We start from the raw sequence: 22,643 nt of genomic DNA on the forward strand, positions 1-22,643 counted from the left end.
CGACGCATATGCCCCAGCTACCACCCCCTGGCCTGCAGCACTGCACACCCCTCTCTCCTCCTGTGCCGCTGTGCGTGTCCATGCTCGTGTGCCCCATGCGCGCGTGACGTACGTTGCGCGGGGCGGGGGCGGTGCACGGCACGATCGCGGCCCACGGACGCTGACTCTTCTTTCCCTCCACTCTCGTCGCCCATGCCTGTCGTCTCTCTGTCACGTATCATCAAATCAGGTCAGAGGAGACGAGGAGTGCTCTGCTCTCACTGCTCTTGTGTGGCGTCGCAGGGGACGCTCTGCAGCTGCAGAGGTGGTCGCGGCCTGCAGGCCCAACTGGCTGGCTCGGCGCCTCGGCCCCCTCCTCCCCTCTGGGACGCGTCCCATCCGGGGCAGGAAAACCGCCCTTCCGGCTTTCAATGCTCCACGCGCCGGGCGCCGTCCTTGTTCCGGGCCTCCGCCACCACCTCCACGCTACCCGCAGCCGCGTGTGCTCTTGTTAGAGGGAGGCCCGGCAAAAGCCGTCGCCGCCCCCGCCGGCCGGGGCCCCAGGCCTTGCTTTGCTTTGATACCCTCTGCCCTGCCCCGGAGAGGATCAGGATCCCTGTCTGTCCCACAGTGCAAGCTCGGCATGTTTCAAGGATTGCTAGGATGTGAGGTGAAGGTAGCATGGTCTGGTCTCTATGCCTGCATTTGAGCACAGGAGGTGAAGGGCCCGTTCCCTCTGGTCATTTCACCCACTCGGTGTCTCGGTCACAGCCCAAAGATGACAACAAAAGCCGGATACGTCTGCCACCCGCGACCAAATCATCGCTTACGGGCAGTGAGTGCGATACTGCAAATCCTGTGCCACGGGTCGCTTTGCAACAGCACTTGTCACCGGGATCATTCATTTCACGGCAGGCCAAGGCACGAAATAGTGGAGGCAAATCCATCTGGTGTCATGCGGGACGGGGCCGTAACTCAAGAGCAGCCCCAGCTACTGGGGAGGAGCCTCATCCAAGCATCACCGGGCAGCAACGGCACCGAAGGGCGAAAAGGGTGGCAACACTTTTGCATTCACAAGTCCAATCAATTACCCAACCAAAACTCGGAACGCCACGCCTCGGTGCAGGCCTTCCTCTATCACCTTGCCTCGATGCAAGATCCGAGTCCAAATCACTCACACACAGACACAGGCTCCGCGCATGGGTCCCCAGGACAAAACACAGCCGAATGCAACGTAGATGCTCAAGGTCTCTGGAAACGGGCCGTGGCCCAGCACGCAAGCAAAGCATCATGCTACAAGTTCAGGGTTTCAACAGACTGAAACAAGCTTCCAACACCGAGCGTACACGGGACAGGGGTTCTTCGCGTCAGATGACACTAGCAGCACACACTATCAGTAAGCTGGACACACACTTTCTAGCAATACAACACTGCCCCGAAGGGCTAACTAAGTTCAATAAGTTTGGTCCAGCAAACAGAGCCAGTACAATGTAGGCACGGACTGACTGCATCCATCCAATAGATGCAAACCAGATGATGCGCAATCAGTCACTGCGGGCAGGGGACTCGGCGGACCTGGAGCGGGATCCAGGAGGCGAGCCTGAGTACTCCTTGGGAGACCTTCGATGCGGAGGGGATCCATCGCTGTCAGGTGGGGGCGACCTCCTGTGAACACAGACGCCATTGTTAGGGATTTTTAAGAGCTTTCACTACAGGACTAGAGCAGGAAGGCTGGTAATCTCGATTTCTATGGACAGACGAAGGCTGGTTTATGCGGTAGCGATGAAGAACTAACTTCTCATAACCATTTTCAGCATCATCTCTACTGGCAGGGGAATAGGATCTCCGCTTCTTATCTTCATCAAGCTCCTTTGGCGGGCGCCTGGGAGGAGACGCGCGATGTGCCTCCTTTCTCCTTGGAGAAGCAGAGTAGTCATCTCGGCGTCTTGGAGCAGGGGAGTACGATCTGATTTTAAAAGAAAGATAAGTAAACAAAAAAAAGAATGATAAGTAAAAAGAAAGAAAGATAAGTAAACACAAAAATAAGGAGTTAAGGTTTCATGGATCAAAGTCGGGCTTTTAGAGAAGCCTTTATGTCAGCTGAGCATACCTTGACCGAGGGCGACCCCGGTAGCGAGGAGAGCGGGAACGGGAACGAGACCGCCCTATATGAAAGATGAGAGACTATCAGTAATTTGGTACTTCAAAAGGAATTTGCAGACTTGAATTTTCACAAAAGTTCATCGCAAACTGAAGACAATCCTGAGATGCTATTCTCAGATTTAAAAGGTATTTAAGCTTATGCATGCATGGTGGAAACAAAACTGAGCTCATACATCATCATAAGCAGCAATGGATCTAGAAATTTATGGGTAGGATGCAAACATATTGGTCCTCTGGTTTACAGTGATGTTTGATAGGCACTTGGTAGTGGTCATGATTGTACCAGAAGAGTAACGAGCAAAATATATAAACGATATGATGCTATATTAATGAGATGCACAAAAAAAGGTGTAAGATGGGTAAATAAAACCAATATTGTCCCAACCAATCATGCCCCTCTTTTGAAAAAGAGTAAATCCTTTTTTTTACGTAAAAGAGGGCTAATCCTACCAGAATAAAAAACTTAAAAGGCATAAAGAGGCTTCACAGTAAGTCCTTAAAATTCTACCTAATTACAAAACTTCCAACTTGAGATGATAACCAATGCCTCAAGATACAAGGAATAAATTTTTAACTTTGGGGCAACACAACCCCCTTCTACAGCTGCCACTGATCAATGACACAACAGATATGGTGCAATCTTCCTCACATAATTGAATAGAATGAGAGGATCCAGGATTATGTACAGCTTGAGAGTCAAAGGATCATGAATGATACAAAACTAGCACAGCAATGAAAGAAATTACCATAATAAGAAGAGCGGCGACCTTCATGACCAGAGTAGCCCCTGACAGAATCAGTCATTAAAATGAGAACATAAATAGGAAATGAGGAAGAAAATTAACTGCAATAAAAGAAAACCACACCTGACTCTAGCCCTGCTACGCATTTCTTCTGGCCTTTTTCGTGACTCAGCAGCAAGAACAACAGTTATCTCCCGACCGAAGAAAACCTGGCGATTCATGTGATACTGGGCCTCAGAGGCATCATAAGGGTCAACAAACTCCACAAATGCAAATCCTCGAGGCTCCCTGCATACATTGATTTTATTAGACAGTAGGATAAGGGAAATTCATGAAAATGACAAACAAATATGAGGGGGTGCAAAGTGTTCACAATGGTGTCTTCCGGCCGTGTTACCATCAAAAATTTAGTGTGCCCTCTATGGTTTTCAGTGAAGCACGGTCAATAACTTACTAACAATTCCATCAAAAGGGAAGCACGTGTTGCAAAAAGCAGTTAGACGTCCAGGCTCTAGTGTCCAAATTTCTTGTATACAACTACATATGGTGATCCTCATAAAGAGCATCTTCATAAAATCATTCTCTTCAAGTTCCCCAATGTTTGAAAAGTCACAAAAGTACTTGAAATCAACTTGACTTGCTTTTATCTTCTCATATGTACCCAGCCAGTACATATCTCTTATCTTCACTTCAGGAAATTAATTTTCTCAATGTATCAAATCTTGTCTTCATAGAAGAACTTCATCGGACAAGACTCTATCTTGCCAAGCAAATCAATTGTTAGTAAGGCTAAAAGGCATTCTTTGATAAAAGAGGAGCTTGTATTTACTTCAAGGTTCAAACCAACACAACCCTGGGAATCATTTGGGGGAAAAAAGGTAATTCACACAGGGCAAGGATGAATGGATACACAGGATAAATTTATGCATTATATTTGATATATAATGACCGATGGCATACATCAGCAGAAAAAAGAAAAATAACAGGAGCATTTCACATCGCACCAAAATATTGGAAAGTTGACAATGCACTGGGCCTTGAGGATGCTCAAGTGTTCACTTTATTAAATATAGGTTATTTATTGGTCTAAGTCATGCCCCTAGAAAATAGTTTCTATGTTCATGCAGCCCAAAAAGTAGGAAAGGCGTCCAGCTATTTTCAGTTCCAATCATTGCAGAAACAAGACCACTTCAAGATTAGATATTTATAGCACTTACCCACTATAATAATCCTTTGGAATGTAGACATCCCGGACAGGACCAAACCTTTCAAAAGGAACTCGAAGATCCTCCGCTCTGTAAAAGTTTTAGAAACAAACTGAAATCAACTACTCGTGAAAAGAATTGTATTGGTATCTCCTTTTATCTTGAAATCAGTTAAACAATGGAAATCAGTTATTATTTTAAGGGGAATAGGAAATCAGTACATGCTAAATCACATGCAAAGTTTCTGTACCTGACACTTAATGGAATATTGCGGACCAAAAGACTCCCAGAACCCTCCTTCCGCCCTCCTCCATATCCCCTCCTAGGAGGGGGGCTTCTTCCTCTGCCACCATATCCCCTCCTAGGGGGACTGCGATACGGGGGGCTGTACCTCCTCATAGTTGTCTGCAGTTGAACAAAAGTATAACGAATTATTAACAACTTGATAAGTTGACATGACGACCAATTGAGGAGAATCGTAGACTTATCTACGTTTCATTTAAAGTGTCGCGTGCTACAAAAGCATGTGTGACCCTGCAGGGTTCACCAGTTAGTCGGTTTCTGACTCAGGTGCCAGGGTCGGATTTGGCAAGTATTTAGAACACGAGAAAAGTGGAATCCAACACTGGTGATGGGTGTCTACCTCAGCAAAAAACATGTGTGTCCAGGTAACACTGGCGTTCAGACCACCAACATATAAACTGTTCACTACCAATCAACCTTTGAGCAATAGCCACTCAAACAAGTTTGATGCACAATTCATCATATGTGAATAATAGATTCGTACAGCTCTGCTAATTCATAGGTGACGTGGAATAGAAAAGATCAGCCGAATCCTAGGTCACAAAATGAGCCAAGCAGCTGACCGTTATTTCCGTAGAAATTGACATGCATGCTTATTGCTTCTTTCGGTGGAAACGGAACCAAAATTAACTAATGGAGGTGCGGTGTTTTCTTTTTACTTCTATAAAAACCAAGGTTGTGGATTAGGGCATCTGTGCAATGATTTGTGTCTAACATGCGTGTGGCTAACAACGCATAGATGCCTTTCCATCTTGTACTGTGTAAATCAACCATTACAACCTAGAACTTGATATTTATTGGAAGTCCGTTGCACCGCACATGCAAACCACTAGCCATTATTAAGGTATATAGTTCCAGTTCAGAATAATTAAAAGAATAGAGCCCTACAGATACAAAACACAATCCAACAATCCTCACGCACTGCCCAAGACAACACAAGCGGCCACAGCCCGCACGCTCCTCAAGGCATTAACGCATCTACAAGGCTAAAGCTCCGCAGAGTAACCCGAGAACGTCGCCGCGCGGGCTCGACCCGTCCCGGCGGGAATCGAGATCTAAGTAAGACACCCAGCAGCGAACCATCACGGTACGCCATCGCGCACCTAGTAGACGGCTCCTCGCGGAGGAGCTGGTGGAAAAAACCGCTGAGCCCTGCGCGGATCTAAGCTGAAAGAGCGAGCCTACCGCTGCGCGGCGCACCTAGGGTTCGCGGTGGAGAAACGCCGCACGAGCGCGCTCGGTTACGGACGACGGTAAGCGTGCGGAGAGAGGAGAGGGACGGCGAAGGGGGTTGAGCGGTTACCAGGTGCGTCCGGTGAGAGCCGGGGAGCCGCCGCCGCCGCGGCGGCGGAGAACGAGAGCGAGAGCCGAGAGGTGGTGGGCGCAAGCGATGTCGCGCGATGCGAGTGGAGGAAGAGGAAAGCTCGGAGCGCGACGTGGAGGGAGAGGAGAAAGAGAGGGGGTAGGCTATGGGCCGGGCCTTTTTGACGAGAGAGCGCTATACTTGAAGCTTGGCTATGGGCTAGGCCTCTTTGACGGCAGGCTATGGGCCGGAGCCCACTCCAAGCTAAAAATGGGCTTCGAATTTTTTTTAAAAAAAATGCGCGCGCGCACAAAAAAGATCCTAGTCGCAGAAAAAAAAGACGCTATGACGCTTAATTTGAACCATGTTTTCTGTAAAAAAACTAAACAAACGCGAAATTATGTTATGGAATTGTGTTCTTATTTTCAAAAATTAGGTGCTTATAGATATGTATGCATACTCTGCAACTGTACCGTATCCTACGAGTGTATACGAGATTTTTTTTAATCACACGTAGACGCTCACATACACGCACGCACACTCGCGCCTACAAACACATGCACGCAACCCTACCCTATGAGCACCTCCGAAAGACTGACCCTGCAAAGTCTCGAGATTGACGAAGTCGCCACTGGCGCTTTGCTGTCGACGGACACGTAGCCTACCACTGAAAGAATAGTGCCGGTTAAATCCTAAAATAAATCCAGAAAAATACGAATACAAGTGTTGAGTCGATGACTTGTGCAGATTGCACCACAAGTAACCTTATTACCAATTGAGCTACACTCAATTTATTACAGCATATACGAGAGATTGAACACGCAAATCTTGAACTTAATAAAATCACCACAGGCAAATCTATTATGTCATAAATGAGAGCCGCCGTGTTGAGTTGTGGACTGTTTGACTTGGGCATGCCGTGGTCAGTGACACAAAAAAAATATCAGTTCTCCGGCCAAAATTAAGCCTCAACAAATCTCTTTTCTTAACTTGCCACGTAAGGGCATCAAGCTGACTAGCTGAGCAACGTCTAAATTAACACCCTCGAACGTCGCCTTGATCTTCATCCATACAGGCATACAGCGTATACACGTTGCTCCCAGCTCACCGCAGTGTGCTCCGATAGAGTAGCTATTAGCTGAAGTGTGTGTTTGGTTGGTGGTTACATAAATGACACGGTGGGTTTATCCTTCTTAGTAAAAAAATAATGTTAAGTGGGATGGCTTCATTCTAGATGACGGTATAATTCATCCAATCAAATAAAGAGAGTCATCATCTACTTGAACCATTTCATACAAAAATTAAATAATACATATTCCATCCATTCCAAATTGTAGGTTATTTTGACTTTTCTAGATTCATAAATATTATTATGCACTTAGACATACGCTATATCTAGATGCATCTAAAAGCTAAAACGACATGTAATTTGGAACGGAGAGACTGTAATTTGGAACGGAGAGAGTACAACCAAACGCATAACACACCGGATCGCCGAGGGAACGGAGAGAGTACAACCAAACGCATAACATCCATGTACGTGCAGGAGACTGAACACTTCGTTTATTCGTAACACATCACCTCCAGGCCGGATGGGCCGACGGCGGCGACGCCGGCCGGGCGGTCGTCAGTGGGGGCAGTGGTCCTTGTACGTGCAACCCCGGGTGTAGGACCCTCCTCCCTGGGCGGCGCACTGGTTGCCGCTCTGGCATCCCGGCCTGTCCTTCTTGAGGGCACCGTAACCGATGCTGCCGCCGCCGTCGCCCGCCCCCAGCCTCATCAGGCCGCGCAACTCCGGCTCCGGTGCCACCTCGTCCTCCAGGAGCTGGTCGTAGCGCCGCTTGTCGTTAGCACGAGCACCGGCCGCGACGCTGCCGCCACCGGCCCTTAGCCCGGCGCCGCGGCGGATGATGACCATCCTGGCACCGCTGTGCTGGCCGCTGGCAGTGGCCGGCCCGGCGGATGCGGCGAGGAGGAGGAAGAGGACGGCGGCCAGGGGTAAGCTGGTAGCTGCCATCGCGCAACTACCGAATCGGTTTCTCTCTGGTCAGGATGGTCAGTCACCTATCGGCTTCCTGGCTACTAGGTATTTTGTAGCTGGGCAAAGCTGAAGAAGTATGCAGTGCGCAATCATCTGGGGACAAAATTCCTTAAAGTTAACGGGAATGTGTAGGCACGCACTTCGTACAGAGTACAAATCATAAAGGATTAAAATGGGTTGAAAGTTGAAACATGGTGGGCGTCCCAATTTAGGTGCACGCCTGAACTCCATCTCGAACGTCCTATTCCAAAAAGAAAAATTGAAGAATAGAAGGGAGATAACAGTATCTGACGGATCTAAAGAGTTAAAGACCACCCCAATCTGCTTGTCCCTCCGCAACTCACGGGACGCGTGGCGGCACGGGAGGACGCGAGAGAAGCCTTGCCGCTGCGGGAGGAGATGGGGTGCTGGTAGGTGAGCCGTGTGTCGTCCGTGGATGGAGTGCCCTGCTGTCGATTGATCCGAGCCGGACCCTCCTCCCGCCGTCGGAATAGCGCGCGTGGCGCCTGGTATTTTTCGCAAATATGTCACTATGCTCGAGTTTGATAGATTTCACATGGACTACAGATTGAATGAAGTGAATCCATTCACTTGCTATGGCAGGCTAAGCGATCAGATAGATGTTGATTTTTACTCGACAGTTGAAGGATCTAGGCTAAAGTTCATAGCTGACCACCAAAAAGAGCTGAGATACGAGTCTGTTCAGGGAATAGCCGATGCGATTGATAAGGGTTTTACCGATGCGGATTCTGTTGGCGGTAGAGTTGTTGTGCCTGCCAGTTTTACTGGCGGGAGAAGGTATCATGTGATGAACTACCAGGATGCAATGGCCATATGCGGAGTCTTTGGCGCTCCTGATCTTTTTGTAACCTTTACATGCAACACTAAGTGGAAAGAAATTGCGGATGCTCTGCGATATGAGCCAGGCCAACAGCCTTCTGATCGATCTGATTTGATTGTATGATTTTTCCATATGAAGGTCGACGAATTCATGGATGATATCAGGGAGGGTAAGCTGTTTGGTGAGACATAGTATAGGATAACAGTGCATGTTGCTGTTCTTTCTTTGTTGTTAGTATGTCTCATCTGTGCTATTGCTTGTGCAGTTTTGTACACTGTAGAGTTCCAAAAACGTGGCTTGCCCCATATACACTGCCTTGTGTGGTTGGCCGATGCACGTTCAGAGTTTAGTGCGTCCACTATTGATGGTTTTATCTGTGCTGAAATCCCAGACATAAACGTTGACCCGCTAGGTTATGCTTTGGTCGATGAGTTTATGATGCACGGCCCATGTGGTGATGCCAACAAAAAATGCCCGTGCATGAAAGAAAACAAGTGTTCCAAGAATTTTCCTAAATCATTCCAGGATGAAACAATCGTAGACGACTTCGGTTTTACTATCTACAGACGTAGGAACGATGGTAGGCATTTTGTCAAGAATGTCAGGCTAGATAACAGAAACGTTGTTCCATATAACATGAAGATTCTTAAAAAAGTACATCAATGTTGACTGGTGTAATAAATCCAACATGATCAAACACCTGTTTAAATACGTTACAAAGGGAAGGGATAGAGCAAAGATTTACTTTGAGGTTACTGCAAAGACATCTAATGCATCTGCTGGACCTCAGATGGCTCCACGGAATGAAATCCAAGAATACATTGATGCTAGGTTTCTATCTTCCTGCGAGGCTCTATGGCGTGCATTTGAATTTGATATTCACTATAGAATGCCTCCAGTAGAGCGATTGTGTGCTCATCTTCCAGGGATGAATCATGTGCGATATGAGCCGTAGAGGCGTTGCTTGCTAGCCCAGCAGCAAAAAGCACTATGCTGACTGCATGGTTCCATGCGAATGCGAAACACGAGGATGCTAGGCACTTGACATACTGCCATTTTCCAAAAAAATGGACTTGGGCCGCTTCTGACCGCTGCTGGCAGAAAAGGGTGCCTTGCGCTAAGATTGGACGGATGTACTATGTGCATCCAATTGCTGGCGAGCTTTATTACCTGCGCATGCTATTGATGATCGTTAAAGGTGCAACGAACTATGCTGATGTGAGAACTTTCAACAATAGGGTGTACAAAACGTTTCGAGATGCATGTGAGGCAAGAGGTTTGCTTGAGAGTGATGATGAATGGAACCTTCTGTTTGATGAGGCCATAGTGTCTGCATCATCACATCAGCTTAGACATCTATTTGTCACCGTAGTGCTTTTCTGTTCTGTAAGTGATGTCCGTGCTTTGTTTGATAAGTACTGGCTTTACTTTACAGATGACATACACAAAGGGCTAAGAAATGCACTTGGGAACCCACACTACATTGACCGGTTCAGGCAGTGCATAAAGGAAGGAAATGTCTACAACTTCTTCTATTTCCGAGTCAAGAACTCCAGTGACAACTACAAACCAGTTGAAAATGATAACATGCTTATATTTTCACAATGGACAAAGATAGAGGAGGGTTGTTAACGTGCCCCCTGCTTTCCCGGTCTATGCCTATTCCATTGCTACCATGGAGCAGTTACAAGCACGTCTGGACAGTAAGGTTCTCTTCACAGGTCAAAAACATTCTTACTACCTTACAAGTGTGCTTAGAACTGTCAGACAATAGCTTATGCGCTGTTATTCCTTAAAATAGATGTGATTGGGGTGATCACTTCTGTTTCAAATGCTGGGACAATGCGAGCAAAAGTAAGGCCGGGTGAGAGCTTGAAGAGGGCCATAACTATACGCCTCCCAAGGTTAGCTGTGTATAGTTGCCATCCATAATGTTCTTTATGCCTATAACTGTTTGCTAGACTGCACACTAAAATTTGCTTTCACTTGTGTTACAGTGGTACTCTGTTGGATGTTATGCTCTGGTCAGAGCGGGCCACTTCGTTCCCAGCCGAGGACGTACACAGGGATGGGCAGACTTCTCCACAGGTGGTGATCTTTGTTGGTACTCCTGTCAAAAGCTTCGGATGTATGTCGCTATCTGGTGGTTCATCATGCAAGTGGTACATGAACCCTGACGTCCCTGAGGCAAAGAAACTTATGGCCAGGTAACAGGTCCATCTAAGAATTAGCTGACTGCATGCGCTGTACCTTTCTGATCTTTGTACTCTTTCTAAGAAAAATGACCTCTTCTCCCTTTCCTGGACAGTGCAAAGACTATGCATAAGCCAGTTACTTCGTTGAGAATGTGGGCTGTTCTGGGCAAAAGGAGGCTGCTGAAGAGAAGAAGATCTCTGATATCTTAAACCTCAATCCGTTCGAATGCAAGGTACTGTTCTTATTGCAGCATATCATGCATGTGATGCACCACTGATAGGCTGATCCTTACCTATGTTTGCTTCTCTGCAGAAAAATGAGTTTTTGGTTACAGTGACAGTAAAAAAGATTGACAATTTATGGTGGTACAATGCATGAAAAAAATGTATGAAGACAGCTAAGCGTCATGGTGATTCATACAAGTGCACTAATCCTAGCTGTGGCACCATTGGAATGCCCGCTCAGAGGTCACTCGCTAACTGTTGCTGTTGATTTCTTCCTCAGCATATGGTTTTTGTTGTATTTTCTAAACCATAAATTCATGTAGGTTCAAGTTATCCATACTTGCCGGAGATGAGACGGGTGACACGGATTTCATTCTGTTTGGACGGCAAGCTCAGCGACTCACAAAAAAGGCAGCTGATACCCTTGTTGCTGATAACCCAAGTAAAATTTTATCCCGGATGAGATTACCAGGCTTCTTGAGAAGACTTTCATATGGAGTGTCAGCTTTACAGATAGCACAACAGACTCAGGCAATATTACCTTTCAAGTTAATGCAGTGGTGGGAGAAATCAATGATGGAGTGCTGTTATTCCAGCAACACCAGAGGGATCACAGACATCATCTCTCATGCTCTCAAGAGGTGCAGGCACCAGCATGCAGAACACTCCTCAAGGAAGTCATGTACTGCCTCTATCCTCCATGCCTGCTACTTCGGAAGCAAGCCTCGCCTCAAGCACCACACCAACAAAAACAGCTTGGCCTGTTTTGGAGCCACCAGAGACCCCACAGAGTGTAAGGGCCAGTGCTCATGATCAGGTATTACTCCTTGTTGTTCCAGTTATACCTAGGCATTGCATGTTAGGTGCAGCTATGGTGTGTGGATAGATTCCAATCTGTAGTGTCGCATTTATGTTCGCATCATTATTGAACTAGGTACTCAAGACATCACTGAGTTACACGTCAGAGTATGTAGGAACTAATTATTCCTGCTAAAGAGTTGGCTTCTGTACAATTAATTCCTGCTTGTGGTGTTTCTTTCCGCAGGACAAAACTTTAGCTTCACCTGCAGATCCACCTGTTGGTTCTTCTACAAAGACACAGAAAGCACCACAAAGGAAAGGTTACTCCCGCCGGCAACCTATTTTACTGTTTCTTTAACTTGGTTACTAAGCACGGGACTTATGTCTGAAATTACAGGCCTCGCCCATCCCCTAACAAAAAAATTGCTAAGAAGCTATTCACTGGTGGAGAGCCTGCAGATGACAGTGCTGAAAGTGACAGCGGCGCAGCCACCGCTGATCAGGAGAGGTAACTCCATGCGGCATTTTACCTTCCTTACACAGCATCCAGTTGTAGCTCATGTTCAGGATAGCACATCATTTGACACTGGTAGAGAAGTGAGCTTTAATCCCGGTTGGTAGGGTGCAAATATCCCGAAAATGCATCCGGGATAAACCATCCGGGACAAAAGGGGGGGTCTTTTATCCCGGGTCAAAAAAATCGCTCTTGACCCTTTTATCTCGGTTGGTGTTACCAACCGGGATAAAAGGGGGGGTCTTTTATCCCGGTTGGTGTTTCAAACCGGGATAAAATACCTCTCAGAGTCTTTTTTTCCCACTAGCCTTTGCAACCGGGATAAAAGGTCCCGGTTGGTGAGCCCCCCACCAGTGACCGAGTTTTAGTCCCGGTTGGTGAACCTTTTGTCCCGGGCCAACTTTAAACCGGGACAAAGGGGGTGGATGGAAAGTCATTTCTCTACTAGTGTGATTATTACTGTTACATCTTCAAGTGACATGCTACAAAAAAATTATTATCCTTTTGCAGCCCGAGCAAGGATGCATGAGCAGTGGAGCTCATGCCCATTTTGCGTCTACCAGTTGCAGCCATCTTTTGTTTGTGCTTCGTCAGCCAGCTTTTGTTTGTGTTTCGTGTCCAGTAAAAAGTCTGATGCATGAGTTTCAGCATCTGCATAGACTTGTGGCTGCAAACTGTGTAGCATAGCCATTAGATGTTGTTTCCAGTGCCGATCTCGATTAGTATTCGAAGCTACCAACTAAGCTGTTTGGTAGCTGTGGATACTGATTGTGGCATGTCGATCTTGGTGCTTGGATGTGCTGTGTTATCGCTGTTCATAATACCGGACAGACACCTTTGATGCGTTGGGTAGGACAGACTGGTGCTCAGATGTGTTGTAATATTAATCTTCCAGATGTCGAACAGACACCTTTGGTGTTTGGATGTGCTGTAATGTTCATGTTCCATATGCCGGACAGACATCTCATTCATAGGGTAGATTGGTGCCCTGGTGTTTGGATGTGCTGTAATATTCATGTTCCAAATGCCGGATGTACGCCTCAGATTGATAGGATATGTTGATCCTGGAACTATCGATGATGTGTGCTCGGATGTGCTGTATTATTTATGATCCAAATGCCAGACAGACATCTTTAATGAATTTGTTAGCACATGCTGTGATTTCGTTCTCAGTTTCATGTATCGGTTGTTTGTTAGTTTTCATTGTCTTATAATAACTTGTATTTGATTGATTACCCGATAGGGCGCGTAACGCGGGCCGAATGTTCTAGTCCCAATCGGCAGCGAGTCGCTGACGCTAGACTTGGAGGCTGGAGACCGGACCAGGGGCGGCGCCTGGATCATGTCCTGGCCGCGCAGCCGTTCGCCGGGCAGCCGGGGCGCGGGTGCCTAGCGAGGTTGCGAGCGGGCGGGCGCCAGGTATCTGGCGGTGCACGCCCGAGTCTCGAGACATGCAGCTAGTAGCTTACTTCATCAGCCACGCCTACCTGACGACAAAGGCCATCTTCGGTGGTCATCAGTGGCGGTGGCGCAGGCCGAGTGGAGTGGATGGTGCTCATTGCACCACAGTACCGTTGAAGAATCTGCGGGCTGCACTTGAACTACCAAGGCCACTCGTGCGACCAAAAGGGGGAAAACGTTGGTATGCTGCCTAGCACTAGCAGCATAGCTTCACTACAGTGCGGATGCTTTATTCTTAACAAAAAAGAAACTAAGTTAACTAAACTTTAATTACGCAGTCGTTCAGTGATAAGTTGATAATTAAGCTGACAGTGGCCAGTAGCTGGGCACTCAGACAATCATCAGAGTTTGAGTTTCACACCCGTTTTATTCATGCAACTGCAGCACACACTCTTACACGAACGCACTCTCAGCTCGACGCCATCGGTCGTCATCTCCCCGGCCGGCCGCCGCTCGTGGGTCGTGGCATACACGCGCGCCGGCCGGTCACCCGCGGCATTGCTCCCTGTACGTGCACGGCCGGGTGTAGGGCGCTCCCTTGCCGGCGCATCGGTCGCCGCACGCCGCCCTGTCCTTTTCCAGCGCCTCGTAGGAGATCTGGCCCTGGCCCGCCCCCAGCGCCGCCAGCAGGCCGCCGCCGCCGAACTCCGGCGCCACCTCGTCCTCCAGTCGCCGGCCGTGCCACTTGCTGCTACGATCAAGGGAGCCCGCGGCGGCGACCCTTGTCCCGGGGGCGCGGATGACGATGGCCATCCTGCCGCCGCCGTGCTTGTCAGCGGCGGCCGGACCGGCCGACGCGGCGAGCAGGAGGGCGGTGGCAAGGAGGAGGAGGACCGCGAGGGGCGGGCTCGCCGGCATTGTGCACAGGTTTAATGGTCCGTTTCGCTGAGGCCGGGCGCATCTTATAGACACAAGCCGAAGGGAAGCATGGCAGCATCATCTGGCCCCTTAATTAAGTGTTTGACGTTTAGTCGACCTCACATCGAATATTCGGGAACCGATTAGAATAACTAAACATTAGCTAGTTATAAAACTAATTACACATATGGAGAGATGGAGGTTAATTCGCGAGACGAATCTATTAAGTCTAATTAATTCATCATTTGTACATATTTACTGTAGCATCACATTGTCAAATCATGAACTAATTAGACTTAATAGATTCGTATCGCAAATTAGTCTCCATCTGTGCAATTGGTTTTATAATTAATCTATATTTAATACTCCTAACTAGTATTTAAACATTCGACGACATGAATTTTAAGAAGGATATAAGAAAGACCTTAGTTTGTGCGTTAATGGGGGCCAACCCAAAAGCTAATGACAGTGGATTAAACTTTAAAATAAGTTCATTGCATTGAGCAGCACGAGCGCATACCAAAGCACGCCTTAAGTGCCTAGTGCCTGCAGTTTCACTAGTGATGTCCTAGGATTACGCACGTAGTTAGTGATCCTAATTATGCTGTCATCAGTAGTAAGCCTGGCAGGGCCTTGAGTGACAAGGATTGCAAGTGCGTCACCGCTTTTTTCAGGGGTGTTTGGGAGACAGGGGTTAAACTTTAATCATGTCACATCACACATTCGGATGCTAATTAGGAGGACTAAATATGAGCTAATTATAAAACTAATAGCAGAACCCCTAGGCTAAATTGCGAGACGAATCTATTAAGCCTAATTAATCCATCATTAGTGAATGGTTACTGTAGCACCACATTGTCAAATCATAAACTAATTAGGCTTAATAGATTCGTCTCGCGATTTAGCCTAGGAGTTGTGCAATTAGTTTTGTAATTAAACTATGTTTAATACCTCTAATTAGTATCCGAACATCCGATGTGATAGAGGTTAAACTTTAACCCCTCCTTCCCAAACACCAAGACACTACCGCTCATCCAAGATGTACGTGGCCGATACTCTAGGTGCTATTGCTAGTGCTTGGCTTTTCATTCTATTTCGCAGAGGCAAATAGAGATGGGGCTATAAATTTAATTCCGTATCATGTTATTATAGTATAAGACTTGGGATTGGTCTTGGTTCAATGTGCACTTTAACAGAAACTTAACCATCACTGTTAGGTTTAGTCCCACATCAGAAATTGATGATAGGGAGCACAATATATATAGGTGGAGACAACCCTTACTCATCAGCCTAGTCTTTTGTGTTGAGTTAGACCCGAGATCTTGTTGTTGTGAGCTTCGGTGGACTTGGGTCTGGTGGGGTGCCGGCTCAGGTATAGCGGGCCGGGCTAGAATTCGCTGCGCACTCTAACAAGTGGTATCAGAGCTAAAGGACAGGAAATCTGGAGCATCTCTGAGTCACATGGTAATGGGGAGCCCGTGAACGTCTCCGAAGGATCACACGGGTTGTGTGTGACTGGAGAGTTGGACTTGAAGTATGAGGATAACTTCTTCGGGAGATCACATGGGGTTGTATGTGATGGAAGAGTTGGACCCAATGTTCATCAGGCTAGTCTTTAGGATTGAGTTAGATCTGAGGTCTTGTTTGCTGTGGGCTCTGGTGAAGTTGGGTCTAGTAGATACCGGCTCGTGGGTATAGCGGGCCGGGTCGAAATCCGCTGCACACTCTAACAATCACCAATTTACTTTTAAACTCTTCAAAATAGCTAATTTATATTGGAACATGTGTGCAATAATGTCAGGCTTGTTTTCCACGTTGGTCGTTTTTTATTTTAAACTAGTCAGTAACCATCAGTGCCAGTCGATAGAAATCAGAATCCAGTGAATTAATTCGAGCGGGCTTTCGTCCAGTGGGCCTGTAAACAGATGCTATATGGGCTCGAAGTAAGGGCAGGGCTGCAAAGAAGCTTCTTGGATCAGCGGGCCTGTAAGTAAATAATAGTTAGGAATTCCTAACAGTTATGGACTCATCACGCTACACTGCCGCTGGGCCCCCAAAGCTGAGGGAGAGACCAATCGCTCTCTGGTCGTCAGCCTGCTTAAAGAAGAGCCTGCAGAGCATTTCCATCGAATTGCCAAACCCATCTCTAACAGAAACAAATATATCATTTTAGAGAATTTATTATGTTCTCCAACAGACTATCAATTCTATCTTAAATAAAAAAAACTTTTGGTAACTACCAAAAACTTATCCCCTCTCCCCTTAATGCATGTATATGAGGATATATCCCCTCCCGTATCCATTTTGTTTTTCTGTTTGACGTGTAGACATTTCATGAGGAGGCCGCGGCCCGTCGATGTCCCCATGACGCTGATTCACATGAATGTAGCCAAGTGCTACACTTGATGAACCACCAAGGCCACTTCTGCAAAGGTGTTCAGTGTTCACACATTTTAATCTTGATGCTAGAACAACTTTTCTTACACAGCAGAATAGTTTGACCCTATCGCCTGAATAAATGTTAAATTTCAGTCACCCAAGACGTAGCATCTCTCTTATTCCAAACAATTACGATACCAACTCTATTCCAAAGAAAAAAGAAGAAAAATGAAATATAACAACTTATATAGAGAATGCACAACAGAAGCAGCTTTGATCAGCGTGTGATGGATGGAGAACTATGCACGCGTAGTTCGCCGTTCGCCACGGAAACAACACGCACTCCTCTGTTCCTGCAACTGCAACACACACAGTCACATACACGCACTCACTGTGACACCAACCATCCTCCCCTCACCAATGGCAACGGCGGAGCTCGTGGCACGCACACGCGGGTCACCCGCGGCACTTATCGTAGTAAAAGCACGGCCGGGTGTAGGACGCGCCCTGGGCAGCGCAGCCGCCGCCGCACGCCTGCCTGTTCTTGTTTAGCGTGTCGTAGTTGATGTAGCGTTGGTCCGCCGCCAGCAGGCTGCCGAACTCCGGCGCCACCGCCTCCTCCAGGCGGCGCCGCTGCCACTTGCTGATAGGAGCAGCACCAGTAGCGGCGGCGGCCACCCTTGTCCCACGGCCGTGGATGGTGACCACCCTGACGACGCCGCCGTAGTCGTCGCTCATGGCGGCGGCCGCCGGGCAGGAGAAGGGGGAGAGGAGAAGGGCGATGGCCGCGAGGAGGAGGACGGCGAGGGGCAGCTTGCTGCCCGGCATTGTGAACCACCGGCTTGGTTTGCTTGGCTGCTCGGGCCGGCACTTGGGTTTCTATATAGCACACGGTACATTTTCAACGTACGTGGTCTGCGATTGAGAACCAAGAACCACCATTTTGGATCTAGCTTGAATTATTGCTACACCTATAGCCGTTGGAATATAGTAACCATTATTGCAAGTTTGCAACCATTTTGGACCTAGCTGTTGAGTTATTGTAATCATCTCGCTTGAGTTCCCCCATCCATTTTCTGCAAGATTTGAGTTTATACACTTTCCAGTATTATTACAATAGATAGATGGCTGAGATACAAAGTTTATTGTGGTGAAATATTTCTACCGGGCTTGAGTTCTCGACTTAGAATGGATGCTCGTATTTCTTTTTATTTATTTCATGAATCAACATATAATCTTTTTAGTGCAACAACGGGACACATGTGATGACTTTATTAATCTTAATGTTTGCATGTCTAGTATCTCGAAGGTGCTTACAGTGGTCAAGTTGCATGCGTGCGTGTGTGGCTATATATTATATTATATTATATATATATATATATGCTTAAAAAAGGGTAGGTATCCGAGATGAGATACGGAAAACCAACCAACCAACCACGTATTTGACATGTAATTAGGAGGAATAGTGGATGCTTAGTTAATTTTAAATCATAAAGCTGAAACGTGTTTTTTCTTAGAATGTGAAACCGTTTTCGATTCGATTTGAACCATCATGTCAGAAAAAAGTATATAACCCGCACCTGTTGCAAGTAGATATAACTCCCTATCTACAAACAAAATTAGGTATTTTATCCTCCCACCTTTGAAAAACTGTCTACTTAACCTCTTGTTGGTTTTGCATAGTAGTTTTACCATGCTGTTGCGATGATATATTTCAAGTTGCAGACTGGCGCTGAGGTGGGTTGAGTTTTAGGCCTTAGAGGGAGTGTGACTCATTTGATAGATCAATCAAGGTGCGGAAAAGACTAGACCCAACCTAATCAATCTGTGGCGTTTTCTTTAGGGAGATGAAGAAGAACGCAAATGAGAAATCAAGTGTGCTAGCGGGCGTCTTACAATTTGGAAATGTGCATGTGTGCATATTTTGTTAAAAAAATTCTAAAGGGAGAGACCTCTCTATTTGGAAAAAAAAAACTAGGTAAAAGAGGGGACGAAGGAAACATGAAAAGGAAAAAGAAGAAGAAGAAAAGTAACAAATCCAAAAAATCATCTAGCAGGATCATCGAGGAGAGGTTGCGTCGACTGAGCTCTGAGATAGTGGAGATGCTCTCTTGCATCAAGGACTGGGAGGCTGCAGAAGCAAGAATTCAGAACCTGGTGGAGGATCAGGAACTTGAAGATAGTTTTGCTAATTTGTATCTAGATGCTCTCAAACTTGGCCCGTAATAACTTTGAACTACTTTAATGTTTATTTGATTGAGCTGGGTTGCACTCTTTTTTTCCTATCTAGGGTTTCTCACGAGGTGTGAGTTTTACCTAGATAGGTTTTTAATGAGGCAGCCATTACACCAGCTCAAACTTTTCAAAATGTTTCTCCTGTCTGTGATTGTGAATTCTGTGATTTTGATAAAAAATTTTGCATCTCCTTAACTTGGAGTTTTGGTTGAGTGGTGTCTAGCCTGTGGTGCCTGGCCCGGCACTAACACGGTAGTGCCAGCCGTGCTAGCGAGCCGGCTCAGCACGATAAAAAGGCCATTGTGCCGTGACTAGGCTAGCAGTTCGGCACGCAGTGCCGGCCCGGCCCAGCACGAAAAAGCCATCGGGCCTATTCGTGCCGGGCCAAATCGGGCTAGCGCTGGACGGCCCATCTGACCATCTATAGGAGGGTGGGGGAGGGGGCGCATGCGTGTATGAACGTCGCGTGGCACCACCTGGGGACTGCTCCGATGGGGGGCCTGGGCGAAGGAGGCGACGCATCTGCACGGTCTACCCAGCCGAGCCATGGAGCGCCTCGCCCCCTCTCCTCCTCGCCGGCACCATCTACAGGTGTTGGCCGTCCACTGCCAAGCAGGACCACCGCAACCGCAGACCCACCACTGAGCGGCACCAGGCATCGCACGGTCGGTGAACAGGCGCAGCTGCCCCGCCCCACCCCGTGCACTATTCCGACATGGCCCTCGGCCAAATCCAAGGATACCCACCCGGGGCATCTTGCGGCTCGCCCCTTCCCCTCCTCACAGGCACCATCTGCAAGCCGAGCCTACCCACTATCAAGCGGGGCCAACAAAGACGCGCTCCCACCGCTCAGCGGCACCGGGCGCCGCATGGCCGGTTAGCGCCGCCTCCCACCCCACCTGGCCACTCCACCACCACGGCCTCCACGCCCAACATTTCCACCGGCACCAGCTTCTGATTGAGCACCACCGCGACCCCGCGCCTCCAGCATTTCCACCGGCACCGGCTGCTGACCGAGCCCCAAGGACAGCGGGCCACGACTTCCAATGCCTAGGCACGGTCCACCGGTTAGCAGCACAGAGCCGAGGCTGCAGCGGAGCGCTCCTCCCGCGCTCCTTCCTCCCTCCGCTGCCAGGCGCGGGCTGCGCAACACGCGTCCCTTTTCGCGTGGGGAGAAGGGCTAAGGGAACGACCTTTTAATCAAGCTGAAACTGACGTGGATAACTTTTTAAGTAATACTTATAAGATCAGAATATTTTGACTATTTTCATTTCTCTCACTCTCTTTTAGTAATCCACACGTAAAAAATGCTTACTGCTATAGGACCTAGTAGAATAGTACTATTAGAATCGGATCGCAATGGCGGTTCGAGTCTCCAGCGATTCGGTTCACTTAAAAGGCTGTCCCTACCATCGAACCGGTAAAAACTGGTTGCCTAGCCGGTTTTATATTGAACCGGCGATCCGGACGGTTTTAGACGAACCGGGCGGCTTTTGGCTTCTGAGATGTGCGTTCCTATTTTTAGTCGTGGAGCCCAGCCTAACCTTCGGTCTGTTCGCTTTAGCTTATTCAGCCGGCTTATCAGCCACCAAATAGTATTTTCCTCTCACAACAAATCAACCGTTTCAGCTTTTCCGCCGGCTTATAAGCTGAAGCGAACATGCTTGCCTTCCGCAGGCGGCGGCGCATCGCGAACAGCACGGCGACGGCCGCTCGACCTCGTCCTCTGCCCGTTCTTCGCCGGCGGCAGCCTCTCCTCCACACCCCCTGCCTGTTCTTCACCATCGGCAGCATGAGTCCTCTCGGTTCTTCCGCCCACCTCGCCGGCAGCCTTCGTGAGTGCGCCCTCTCCGTCTGATCGTCCCTGCTCGTTCTTCCCCAGCGGCTGGTGTCCTCTCCGCTCTTCCGCTCGCCTCGCTGGCAGGGCGGCAGCATGCGCCCACTCCGCCTGACCGCGCTTACGAGCACGGGGGCATGCCCATCTGTTGGCTGTTGATGCTGCCGTGCTGGGCCACGGGTGTGGATTGGAGATTTGGAGTGGAGATCCAGTCAGAGTAGGATCTCGTCAAGATGAGAAAGCTAGAATTCGTTGTGCTGATCCTGATGATTTCTTTGTCGTGCTTCTCTGAAAGTCTGACCTGTGAAGCATATCTGAATTGAAGTCTGAAGAAAGCTAATAATATTTGGAGATCTCTGGTACTGTTAGATAGGGAGTTTTTTTTTTGTGCAGGTACGTATGCTAGGCAATTCAATTTGCATGGTGCCATCCGAGCTTCGTATAGTCACTCTGTTAGTACTCAATTCAATTGCTAGTCCTAATTTAATGAATTACTATGAGATTGCTGCAACACAAATTCAATTTCCACATATTAGTTGTTGTCTTCCTTTCTACTGATTTGAATTTTGAGAACCTATGACGTATGGACTGCTATCCAATATTAACATTTCACTTGTTGAACCAGGAATGCGGCTGTTGTAGTTATATAATTGTATTGTTTATAAGCTTATTTTTCTATGATGGACTATATATAATACACCGGTTCATAGGATTGTATGGCCGTGTCAATTTATCGGTTCAAAAGTATTGAACCGGTGGTTCAACTGGTTCTTAACGGTTGAACCGATGAACCATTACGGTTCAATGATCGATCCGGTACTAATAGTTATTATGCTAGCAGCTGAGAACGATACAGTACAAGCATGTGCGCCATGGGCAAAACCGATGCAGTCCCGTGACGGACGACGCAGGCGTGGTTCACGCACCAGACGATCGCAATTCGCAAACACGTTGAATTTATTTTGTGCGGCTGCAACGAACGCACACACACTGGGCACTGGCAGCGGCATCACCTCGATCGGGTGGCGACGACGACGGCCGCCGCCGCTCGTGGCATGCAGGCCCCCGCCGGCCGGCCGGCCAGCGGTGATCACCCGCCCCGGCACTGGTTCCGGTACGTGCACGGCCGGGTGTAGGACCCTCCCGCCGGCTTCCCGGCGCACTGGCTGCCGCTCTGACAGCCGGGCCTGTTCCTGTTGAGGGCGCCGGTGGAGATGCGGCCGCCGTTCGAGTTCGTCGCCAGCACGCCGCCGAACTCCGGGGCCACCTCGTCCTCAACGAGCCGGTAGCGCCACTTGTCAGCACGAGCAGCACCGCCGGCAACACCATCCTGCCGCCGGCGAACGTGGCGAGGAGGAGGGCGACGGTGGTGGCGAGGAGGAGGACGCGAGGGGCTGGCTGGCCGGCATCGTGCACCGGTTTGGTCTGCTTGTCGTCGGCAAATTAAGGTTGGGCGCGCCTACCTTGTGCCTACGCACACGATTATATATTGTTGCAAAGTTGCGCGAACTGGACACAAAGAAGCTGAACAAAAGCATGGCATCGCCGGGACTTTAGGTG

General features: G+C 48.2%; 2 protein-coding genes and 1 pseudogene across 2 annotated transcripts; 1 reads left to right on the forward strand and 2 right to left on the reverse strand.

Moving 5' to 3' along the window:
• Positions 1 to 1,227: 1,227 nt before the first annotated feature.
• Positions 1,228 to 5,853, reverse strand: LOC101771717 (serine/arginine-rich SC35-like splicing factor SCL30). Its single transcript, XM_004962634.2, has 8 exons — positions 5,697 to 5,853; positions 4,341 to 4,495; positions 4,103 to 4,180; positions 3,009 to 3,173; positions 2,889 to 2,929; positions 2,090 to 2,144; positions 1,775 to 1,945; positions 1,228 to 1,644 (listed from the first exon to the last, which is right to left on the reverse strand). Exons 2-8 carry the CDS (start codon positions 4,487 to 4,489, stop codon positions 1,524 to 1,526), a joined length of 780 nt encoding a protein of 259 aa, XP_004962691.1. The 5' UTR covers positions 4,490 to 4,495; positions 5,697 to 5,853; the 3' UTR covers positions 1,228 to 1,523.
• A 1,134-nt stretch (positions 5,854 to 6,987) lies between these two features.
• Positions 6,988 to 7,783, reverse strand: LOC101772120. The gene has a single exon (XM_004962635.3). The coding sequence runs from the start codon at positions 7,711 to 7,713 to the stop codon at positions 7,324 to 7,326; it is 390 nt and encodes a 129-aa protein (XP_004962692.1). The 5' UTR covers positions 7,714 to 7,783; the 3' UTR covers positions 6,988 to 7,323.
• A 2,343-nt stretch (positions 7,784 to 10,126) lies between these two features.
• Positions 10,127 to 12,311, forward strand: LOC101775931 (annotated as a pseudogene).
• Positions 12,312 to 22,643: the final 10,332 nt, after the last annotated feature.

Source organism: Setaria italica, chromosome III, assembly GCF_000263155.2.
Source record: "Setaria italica strain Yugu1 chromosome III, Setaria_italica_v2.0, whole genome shotgun sequence".
Classification (NCBI taxonomy): Eukaryota; Viridiplantae; Streptophyta; class Magnoliopsida; order Poales; family Poaceae; genus Setaria; species Setaria italica.